The following is a 12066-nucleotide window of genomic DNA, read 5'->3' on the forward strand; positions in this document are numbered from 1 at the left end:
TATGGTTCTCACAGAAGTCGGTATCCAGAGGAAGAGACAAAGAAGCAAGCACTCAGTGGAATTCTGACATTGAAATGTGCATTGTCCTTGAATCCTAGGCTCTGGGTTGAGCCTCTGATCCAAAGGACTTTGAGCAGAACCACAGTACATAGCATTTTGTAAAGGAGGGTGACAGGACTGAAGCACCCTACCACGGGCAGTCAGAGCAAGATCTCAGGGCTTCTGTCACAGCTACATATGGCTGTGCTGTGTGACTTTCAGTAGTCGTATTCCTTCCTGTGTTTGACTTCTCTTATTTATCACTCTAGAGGGATTTGAGGCTCACTCATCTCCATGATGTTCAGTTTGGAAAAACAGTCTCTTTGTCACCATAACCAAAATACGGCATGCCACTGCAGGTTTCCAGAACCCTTGACAGGATAGACCAGGGGATAGTTAGATAAACACAAATATAATGGATATGAATGGCCATATGTGTGTTAATATACATGTGCGCATGATTGTTTTCTATAGCTGTAACTCTCTTTTGTAAGGCTGTTATACATGTTTATGAATTGCAATTCTATAATTGCATCTTAATTAAAAGGCTTTAACCTTAAATATTATTCTAGAAAATGTTAGAAAGTGTGTGTGTGTATATGTATGTGTTATTCAGTGGTAGTTGGTAGTCTGTAAAGGACTAAAGGACTCAAAAACCTTCCCCTTCCCGTGCCCTTCTTCCCCTTTACTTGATTAGACAATCACTTTAGATTATGTAGTTGAGCTTCTGCCAATGAGGTGAGGTTCAGTCATCACCTATTTCAGCAATGACAGACAAGAGCTGTGGTGGTCCTGGTATGTTGCTAGCCCAGCTTGGGTTCTGGAACAACCTGTTTTTTGTTTTTGTTTTTTTAAATCACCTTTATGAGATATTTTTGCTTTGTATGTCCCTTTGTATAATACCAAGATTATTTCTAACAAAAACAACTTAACATTATTGAACAGGATGTGTGGTAGCTGTTCAAAAAATATTTGATCCATAAATGAATGAGTGCCTGTCTTGGGGCATTCATATGTTTTCTCACTACATTTGTCCTTCTAAAGAATTTCTCTCAATACAATGAGGTAAAGCCCAGAAAGACTTGAAGGACCAAACATGTTTTCACCCTGACCTTTGTAAAAGGATACCACCTTTTATCCATCTATGCTCCCAAATAGAATGTCAGCACCTGGTATGAGACTTTCTTTTCCCATCCCCTTACCCAGCTCCATGGTGGGCAGCTCAGGAATGTCTCTCATGATGACCAGGAAGTAGAGTCGGAGGCCCCGATAGGCATGGAGGAGCAGAAGACAGAGGTCCCGATGCCACTTGTGTGCATGTTGTATGCAGTTCTCTGAGGGGACATAGAAGCTTCCCTGAAGAGACAAAAGAAATAGAGCTGAGGCATCTCTACCTCACCCTGGCTTCACAGAGCCCCTCTCCTCCGCCCAACATTCACAGACTATTTTGGGCTTTGGGACAGCAGGTCTGGTTCTTAGATAATATGAAGACTTCAGAAAGAAAGCTGGCTGAGTCTGAGTCTCTTCTGTATCCATGCCAAGTAAGAAAAACCACAGGCATTCCATACCTCTGCTATATCATGTTCAAGTTAAGATATTAATAATTAATTAATATTAAAAGCAATGGTAGATGATGATGATGAAGAAGCAGGTAAGATTGACAATGCCTCCACCAAGAATGTTTGTGACCACTGACTATTGTCCTTTTAGAAGTCACTTTCCCTGATTCCAAAAGAATACACTGTAGAAGAGGTTGGGGGACAGAAGTGGAATCCTTTACATGGGTGGCAGGAGGATTAGGAAGATTATTAGAACAGATAGGCAAGCAGCAGATGGTGCTACAAATGGAGAATAAAACTGTAATTAAATTTTAAGGAAGCATGAGGTCAAATCCTCAGTGCTGATGTGCTTGCTGAACAAGAGCTCTGAGTCTGCGCAGGTAGAAGAAGGCTCTTCACAGTGGAATATGTTTGAGGCTATAGAATTGGTAGAAAGACAATTTGGTTTGTGCAACAACAAGAAAATGCCTAAGTCCACAGTCAGCTCAATGAGAGGGAAAAGTATGAACAAGACAGTTTTGTTTATCTTTAATAACACAATTTGTTTCTCTATCCAGCCCGAGAGAAAGATATTCCAGAGTGAATCAAAGGATAATTTTTTTCTAAGAGCAGAGAAAGGAATCACGGAGTGGGATGTGGACAGTGGAAAACTGAAGATACTGAGTGGTAAGAATATTTGGTGGTATTACACACCCCTGCCACCTCATTCACATTCTCCCTCTTGGCCACAGTGGAAGCAAGCACTGGCTCTTCATGGTTCCCTGCTGCTGCCTTGCCCATTCTGCAGGAAGATTCAGCTGGGAGGGGTGGCATCAGCCCTCTTGCTTCAGTGGGTGTGTCTGTGTGGGTGGTGAGTATGGCAGCTTCCTATCCCACGTTGTCTCTGTTCTTGTTGCTAACTAAGCGAGCTGAATTGGTCTAGCAAGTCTATGACAAATCAACACTCGAGTATGAGCCACCTCAGGGAAAGATATGAGACCTTGGGTAAGGAGCTCTTTCTAGAGCAGCCATTAGTAGTTGGCCCCCACATCTCCAGCATGAAAGGGTTGGCTCAGGATGGAGGCAGAACCTGAACACTATATCTTCATGGCTACTACAAATACCTCTGCTACCGTATCCACTTACCAATGCCTTTATTTCCTGACTTCTATAACCTTGCCTTTTATTATGAGGCTGGCTGGTCTTTCTAATTTGAACTTAAAAGAAAAATTTTGCAAGGATAACAACAAGTCATGAGAGTAGCTTATACGCATGTTGCAGTGCTGAGTAGAAATGATAGAGATGAAATTGGAATTTAAGGAGGTAACATAATTAAACAATTCCAAGAATAGTAAGTTTTTTTTCTAATAAATTATAAAAGGATGGCAACAAGGACTTAAAATATATTGATTGACATTTTATAAAGAGTGTTAAGAATGCCATATGGACAATGAAATGCATTGTCTAAAACCATAATAGAAATAAAGAATCAAACAGAAGGATGTCTTAATTACTCAGTGCAAATTGGCTTAGGCTATGGTAGAACACTGAAATAAAGAGAGGATAAAATTGACTGGCTCAGGATGAGCAGTCCCTCCCCAAGAGTCTATATTCTGCCATAAGTCATCTCTGTTTTCCTTAGGTGAACCTTTATCCTCACTGTACTGGTTTAACTCTCGTATATACTTGTAAAAAGTTACCTCTCATCATGGAAAGAGCTGACAGAAAGCTAAGTAGATTATCATTAATATTAGCTCTACAGGAAAGAAAGCTTTCCAGCTATTGCTTGCCAAGAATAAATGCTGCATATCCTTAATTATGATTCTTATATGTTAAGTAATATCAGTATAATAAAAATCTTTTGTTAAAGAATAACAAAAAAGTGACTTGGAATCAAGAAATTTACTCAGAAAATTCAGCCCAGTAGAATGTGTCCCTTTGCCCAACTCTCAGGATCGTCTATTTGCTTATGTTTGTTATCTCTCATATTACATTCAGATTGAACACAAAGTAGCCAGCACAGTTGTAGAAAGACCAGAAGAGCTTGTGTACAGCAGGGAGTATGTTAGACTTCCCAGGACCATAGAGCAATAGCAAATCCTGTCTAATGAGCCCCAAAGACAGCTCCATTGTGTTGATCTCATTTGATCTCTAACTAGTTCTGTAACTAGGTATTCTCATTCCTCTTTTTAAAGTTGAATACAGATTTGGAAGAAGGAAAAATAAAATTTAGTATCACCAAACATAACATGCAATTCTCCAGTGTCCAGTAAAATTATTATAGATCTTTCTAAAAAACATCCAAATACATATATGCATATTTACACAGTTATGTGCACTTATTGCATGTACATATATTTTACTACATGTATAGACATGCCCATTAGGTGGAAAATGATCGGAATAGTTCTAGTTTTTCTTTTATAGCAATGTGACTTAGAGTTCTTTTGGATCAGACCAAAGCCCAAGTCACAAGAACACCTATTTCCATATTTCCATTCCATAGATCAAAAGACTGGGGCTCAAAGAATTAAAGGCCCCAATGAAGTCACTCTGCTTTCCAGTGGCAGTAATAGCTTTTTGAGCCTATATTAAAGCAAAGGATCTCTGTCTGGGTGCATACTCAGAGAGAGGATGTGGCGGTGGGGGGAGGGGAAGTGCCAAGAATTGCATCCTGTCTAAGAACAGATGCTCAGCAGAGGTCTACCTGCTCTGACAGAGGCCTTAACACAGAAGTCCCCCATTGTCTTCATTTTCTGTGACCGAGCAGCAATAAAAGCAGGAAGGGATTATAGAGGCATCAGATACAGTAGTCATGATGCTCCTGACAGTCCTGAGAATACATTTTTCTGTCCTTCCTCCTTCTCAAAATTCCATCCTCTTACCACCATGGCCTTCTTTTGAAAAGCAACCCAGAAACTAATGAAGAGGGTAAAGAATTCTGGAAATCTGCTAAGTTTCACTTCCATTTTATATTTTTAATTTTTAATAATGTGGTACTTCTTAAATGCAATCTGCTATGATCACATTAACATGCCCATTCTACTACTCTCTCTACTCCTCTCTTACTCCCCTCCCCCACAAATCCACTTAATCTTCCTCCTACTCTTCCTCACATCATTCTCTCTTTTACTTTTGTTGTTGTTGTTGGTGGTGGTGATGGTAGGCTTTTGTTTTTGTTTTGTTTTGCTTATTATTGCAAACTCTACAGAGGCAGTCACAACTACTGAACTGACATCTTGAGTGCAAATGTAATATCTATGTAACAGAACATTTCAGAAGAAGGAGTGGAAGGGACTTTGGGAGCTGAAGAATGAGGAAGAATGTGACAGTCTCTGTTTTGTAAGTTTGAATTTTAAATTAGGTCTCAATGTCTTATGGATGTTTTAAGAAAGACAAAAAAATTGGTGAGTCTTCATAAGGCAGATTAATTATCATTATGGAGATGGGTAAGGCATCTAAACACTAATCTAAGCAGCTATACTGAAAACTGGCTGGAAAGTATTGTTTCAAAAATAATCCCCAAATAAATCCCATTGTCCATAAACTTAACAAGGTGTCACATTATGTGACAACATAATGTACAAAAATCACACAGCAAGCTCTGTAGGCCTGCAGAGCCCATGTGTATGTAGAAAAGCCAGTATCCCTCCATCAGAGTTTCATGAAGTATTCAAAGTATAAGGGAACACACTTAGAAGCCAACTTTTCTAAATCTGGATTGAAATATATAAGTAGTGAAAGAGGAATCAAATAGGCATGCAAATTTTCAGTCAATACATGAACTCACATCCCCTGGACTGGACTCTGTCCACAGGTAGAGACACAACAAAAGACAGCTGTAGCTTCCTTCCCATGGATGTCTTAAATCCTGTGTAAGTAGGAAATATCCATATAGGTGGATAGAAGTGAAATGGAGTCCTTGGAAAAGGCAACAGAGGAAACAACGTTGCTGTCTGAGTGTTTGGTTTGATTCTTTGCTACTGTCACCTTGGATAGAGTGCTGTCAGTCTTAGTACTGCAGGAACATCATCTACAAAGAGGGGCCACACACAATACAGGCATCACAGAACTGCTATGAGAGAGCAGATGAGGGCATTCAGGTAAAATGTTGAGTCAGTACCTGATGAAAAGACACTTGGACACACGTGGGGACTCAGTCCCTGATGGACTCATGAGCATGCCCACAGACAATGCAGCCTACCAATCAACCCACTACAACCGAATAACTAAGACCAACTCAACAGGTCTCCATCATTAACTTGCAGATATGTGCAAATATCTCTCCGCTTATGGATTAGTATCCCATTAACCATGTGGTAGAGTTTGTCCATTAGTATCAGAAGCACAAATTTCCCAATGCTGGGAGTGGGTATAGCAGCAATGTGGTATATAGTTAACTGATCAGATGTTTAAGTTTTACTTTGTATGACATTTATTACCTACCAGACTATAGAAATGTCAAACATAATTTTGTGAGCTCTGGATCCTACCTGTGTACACACACCTCTCAAATCTATACTGATCCATCTAAGTATAGTGCTGGGCTCCAGATCTCTGCATTGCACACTTCCAATTGGGCTTCTTGCCAGATTCACAGAGATATCTGAAACCAGCTGATTATGTCTCCCATGTGTAACCTTCACTTCTTTTCCCTCTGGTCTTCACTCCTGGATCTCACACGCAAGAAAGGCAGGAAGTTCTGGGTTGCAAGCTTCTTTACGACTTTGAGAATCTGCCACAAACTCTTAGAATTTACCTCTGGCATTGTCTACTCTCTGAGCTAGTTTTAGTTGTCTTCATTGCTCTCTCAAATTACTAAAAGAAGGTCTTGCTCTGAGCTCCCCATTGGTCTGCAGTCATAGACCACATATGCTGTTTTTTTATTTTTTCCCATCACCCAACATTTACAAGTCAAACTACAAATTCTTTGGTGTGGCATTTAAGGTAATATACAGTACAAGCCTTCTGTAGTCCCTCATATACCTCTTTGTTGGCTAACCACCTTGACCTTTCTCTACATTGCCTAGACACATCCAGAGTAGAAACACTGCACTGTTTGTCCTTGAAACGGAATCATGCAGCACATCGGTCGCCACTGTATACATAGAGTAGCCAAATGCAGGAGTGACCAGGGCATCCTGTATGGGACATGGTAGCTCAAGACACCATGGACCTGGTGAGAATACACCTGTCTCTTAAATTCTAACCTAAATTTAGTTAAGACCCTATCCTTGTCCTCTTTCAGAACTGTGGGATTTTAACAATTTATGGATGTGAACCAGAATTTTACACTGGAATGATAATGCTGTTCAGGCTTGCTCAGGCTTAATATGAATTGCATGTACACTTTGATAAGTGATCCTTTAACAGTGTTTTATGTATCATTATTATTGATCTCTTTTTAAAATATTGACTATATTATTTATATTAAATATTAATAAATTTTGAAATAAGCATTCCCATGAAAGTAAGCTCTTTTATCAAGATATATCAGTGACTTTGTTGCTACGATTATGTGAAAATACATACATAGAATGGTGTTAGTATTCTATATATTTATTTAAAACAGAACTGTGTGTTCAATCAGACTTTTGACCTAGAATGTTGTGATAGTTGACCTTGATCATCATATTGACAGGATCGAGGACACCCAGGAGATTAAGAAATCACACTTCTGAGTGTTCTGTAAGGTCATGCCCCAAGGGTTTTCTTTTTTTGTTTTTTGTTTTTTTTTTAATTTTATAATTAATTTAATTTTACATATGAGCCTCGGATTCCCCTGTCCTCCCTCCTCCCACCCCACCCCCACCCTCCCCCAATCCAATCCCCATTCCCACCTCCTCCAAGGGAAGGACTCCCCTGAGGATTCAGCTCAGCCTTCTAAATTCAGTCCAGGTAGGTCCAGTCCCCTGCTCCCTTCACCAAGGCTGAGCAAAGTGTCCCAGCATAGGCCCTAGGTTCCAAAAAGCCAGCTCATGCACTAAAGACAGGTCCTGGTCCCACTGTCTGGGGGCCTCCTAAATAGTTCAAGCTAATCCACTGTGTCACTTATCCAGAGGGCCTGATCCAGTTCCATGGGGGCTCCTCAGCTACTGGTTCATAGTTCATGTGTTTCCACTAGTTTGGCTATTTGTCCCTGTGCTTTTTCCAATCATTTTCAAATCAGGAGGGCCTTGATCTAATCAGTGCTCCATTTATTGATGGATTCAAACATTGATGGACAACCGAGAGGTGGTATAACCATGGGGTCTAGTGCCTGGATGGAAGCAACAGTGCTAGAGTCATGTGTTGAAGGTTATGTCTCACCCTAGACCTTTGCTAACTGTGTTTCCTACTGTCACAAACTGAGCAACTGTGATCTACCACGCTCCTTCACTGTGAAGTTCTGTCTCATACAGCTCAGAAACATGAAGACTTAGATGACAACAGACACCTCTGAAACCATGAGTCAAAGTAAGTCCTTCCTTATGTGCTTAATCTTGGGTTGTGTCACCAAAAATTAAGTTTTACTGGCACAAAAACCTTCTAGTAGTTGCTTTGTGACCATCTCTCACACAGCAGCTGTGTGACTCATAAGACTTTTAGGGCCTTATGTTCCTCCTTCTGGTAATTCACTGACTTTTATATTGTTATTACATTTGTACTAGTAGAAACCAGCAACAACAATATACAAAACATCATTAAAGAATTACTTATTATTGGTCCTTTATGTGCTATCCTGTATTATTTAATAGTTTTATCCACAGTAGTGACTCAGTTCTCGTGGTGTTGGGAACAGAGGGCTATACTGGACATGTCGCTGATCTGGATATCCAGCATGATTCAACATGGCTAATTCTGAACCTTATGGGGCTATGAGTCTGCATAAAATGATTGACACTGGACGTCTGAGAAACTCCAAAGTAATCAGTGATGTAATCTGTTGCAAAAACTATTTTTGGCAGAATGCTACTTTTGTGTGAATTTTGCATAAATATATCCTTGAGGTCAGAGTTGAGTGCCTTTGGTCTTTAACCAACCCACCTCTGTGTGTGTGTGTGTGTGTGTGTGTGTGTGTGTGTGTGTGTGGCTGGCGGCTACGCTTTATTGTGCCCCATGAGGCATGTGTGCCAGTCTGCATGTATGTCTATGCTCACCTTTGTTCAGTCTATGTGTGCTAGCCTGTGCCTAGGCACCTGCATGTAGCTGCTTGACTTGTTGTCTATCATATGGCTTTTGCCTAGGATGAATAAAATGTGGCTCATCTCCTAGCCTTCCACTTTTTCCAATATTGGAGGGTGGACCTCACACATAACAAAGAAATAAAAGATGTCTCTTTATTTACACCCCACATGTAGGGCAGGAAGTAATTTTTGCCAGTTGTCAGGCCAGGCAAGCAGCAGCTCAAGAACTCGGGAGTGAGCTAGCACTGAAAGTCTACCTACTCAGAGCTTGACTCTGAAATTCCTCTTTTAGTAGTTTGTTCAGTTTGGACAGTTGCCTGTATTCACAGACACAAGAAGTAATTGAGTTTACTTTCTCACCAGGTCAGGGTTCAGTTTTAAAGAAGAAACCTGTTCCATCAGTGGCAAAGAGAAGAAATCTCCCTATTGATAGCTTCATCTTCTTGTTAACTAGATGTTGTTTGGGAAAAATCACTTTTCCTTTCCAGATTCCAATGTCGTCTCTGCCAGACACACATTGCTGAGGTCTCTCAGATGGTTGGTGCTAATTGGCAGCTTGACAGACTCCAGAATCCCCTGGGAGAAGGGCCTCTGGGCATGCCTGTGTGGGATTATATCTTGATCATAATAACAGATGGGGAAAGAGCCATCTGAAATACGGACAATAACATACATTATGTGAGATCCTGGCTTGTATAAAATGAAGAAAGGGAGCTGTGTACTAGAGTGCATCATTGTTCTCTGCTTCTTGACTGGATGATTTAACAGTTACTTTAAGCTATTGTGACCTTGACTTCCTCACTATGATAAACTGTGCCTTGAACTGTGAGCTAAAAGAAGCCGTTTCCTTCCCAACTTTTTTTTCAACAACAGAAAACAAATTAAGATAATCTCACTAAGTACTTCCTCAATCATATGACTGAATATCCTCAATAGGCATGAGTGACTACCAATGAAGGAAAAAAAAAAAAAAAAAAAAAAAAAAAAAAAAAAAAAAAAAAAAAAAAAAAAACCTCTGTATGTATTACTCCAAATTAAAGTATATTTCTTCTACTTACAGGAGACCTTAGGTTTCACAGATTGATCAGCGTATGAATGGGTTTATATGGCACAATGGGCAATTCCCTGTCTTGCAAGTGAAGTCATTCTTCAAAGGAGTCCATAGTGTCCACTACCATTACACCTCTGTAGCAACATACAGAATTTAATACCCATATGTTCTCTTAACCAAAGATGTTAGCTAAAAGTCTCCAGTTTTTCTCCTCTGTGATTCTGGCTTCCCACTGGTCACCACTGCTAGTCCTTTTAATAGCTTAAGATAGCTGTCATCATGTGAAATATTAACAGACATATAATAGGTCTGAAGACATTGAGTAAAAGGACTCCAGTCTCACAATTACTAAGATACAAGGTTGGACTTCCAAACCATGTCTGGCTTAAGGCCAAGTGCTTTTCCACAGAGGAATAGTCTATCCTCACTGGACTCACAGTTCTGAAGTTGACTGGTAGCTTCTGAACTGAGAGACAAGACAGTGTGGACAGAGTTACTGAAAATAGCAGCAGCAAGAAGAAACAGATATCAGATAAATAGGATTAGTTATATAACTTATTAAAAGCCAAACAAAGTCCACTCCAAGCCCCTGAAGTTCCTTCCAAGATCATACTCACTGCAGAACTGAGTCTTTATAGTCTTCTCTAGTGCCCATGCCTAGAGACACTGTGGCCATTGTGTGTCTTTATACTGGACAATTGATGAGGTCAGTCCAGTGACTTAATGAGTCAATGTTTGTACACTTTTGTGATTTTATATCATCATCATCATCAACAACAATTATCATCCACAGTTACTGTCTAATGGTGAGGTCTGAGGCTTATTGTGTGAATGTGTTCTTTATTTCTCTCCATGACACTCTTAGTGGTCTTTGTACATGTGACCCAATTTGTAGGAGATCTGGAAAGTAGATTAGAGCTGAATAGCATTAAGAACATAATGTATGTTCTGGTACCAGAGGCATACACTCTCAGGTAGGTTCTGATGGGTCTCCTAACTTAAGACACATAGAATATGGGGAGTTTATTTGACTGTGGTATAGAAAAGCAGAAGTAGCTCATCTGTCTCCAAACTGGTCCCTAGTATGGACGTAACTGTTACATGAATGTGGAATGCCTAATACCAGAGACCACATTTCCACCCAGTACCAACCCATCTTCACTGAGGAAGACTCTGCAATAATACTGGCCACCTCTGGATTTCTGTAGAAAAAAAAGCACCTTGAGATATCATTAAGCCACAGAAGAGACCACAGATCCTCTGTTCCCATTCTAAATAACTTCTACCAAAAACCAGCTCAAAGCTTGTCTGGATAATAGTCACATAATGATAGCAATCATAGAAACCAAAATAATAAATATTATTAGCACAAAATAAATCATACTTTGCTTAGGGCTTTTGAATAAACTCTACAAGATTTGTATAATTATTAACCTCTTGTTGGATGTTGAAACAGCATGCTAGATCTCACAGACAATGCAGGAGTAAAGAATTCCCAAAAAAGCTTTTTTTTAAAATCAAAATTAATAGACTGAAAATAATCTGAGCAAATTTTAAGTAATGCTGAGTCATGTTGATGGCCATATTTCATCCAAATATTACCACATAGTTTGTTTCTGTGTATGCATGTGGTATAAGATCATATGACCATTGTTTTGCTATCTGTATATTGCATTGCATCCTTTCTTCATTGAGGTTACTGATTTTGGTGTTAGTTGGCATTGCTTGAATCTTTGCTGGTCCTCTGATGATGACAATGAGTACCTTCCAACATGGCATGTCACTGTATATCCACAGGCAATGTAGCTATGCCATCTAGTCTCCACAACAAAAGAACACTGCTGATATGATGAGGAGCAGGCAAGCAAGGATCACATGACAGGTCCCCTGGGGAGTCTCACAAAGAATATGCACCAAAGAATAGCTATTTGTCTTGGGGAGAGCCACAGGTAGCACAGGCAGCCCAACTCACAGCTATGGTCAGAGGGATGGCCTCAGGAAAAGCCAACACAAAGAGAGGCTAATACAAGGATCCAACAGGTAGAGTGATGATGCTGGCCATCGGACCGCAAACACACTTCACAAATAATTTCCCCTTTTCTGCTCTGGACTGGGGCACAGCAGGAGGAAGTAAGGGGGAATTGGAACCCATTTCCCCAGAGTCTTGCAAATGTTGCTGCTTTCTACCTAGATCTCTTCATTATTGTAGATAGAGCCCTCATCTGATACATAGACCCTAATACATAGGACCACAAATGATATGTATAGACCA

General features: G+C 40.1%; 1 protein-coding gene across 1 annotated transcript in view; it reads right to left on the reverse strand.

Annotated features, from left to right (window-relative positions):
• Fam135b (family with sequence similarity 135 member B) overlaps positions 1-12066 on the reverse strand; it is a 215047-nt gene that overhangs the window by 52034 nt on the left and 150947 nt on the right. Inside the window, 1 exon segment of the mRNA XM_037197518.1 lies at positions 1242-1395. Within this exon segment, the coding sequence (XP_037053413.1) occupies positions 1242-1395 (154 nt within the window).

The sequence above is a fragment of the Peromyscus leucopus genome, chromosome 20, assembly GCF_004664715.2.
Source record: "Peromyscus leucopus breed LL Stock chromosome 20, UCI_PerLeu_2.1, whole genome shotgun sequence".
NCBI classification, from domain to species: domain Eukaryota; kingdom Metazoa; phylum Chordata; class Mammalia; order Rodentia; family Cricetidae; genus Peromyscus; species Peromyscus leucopus.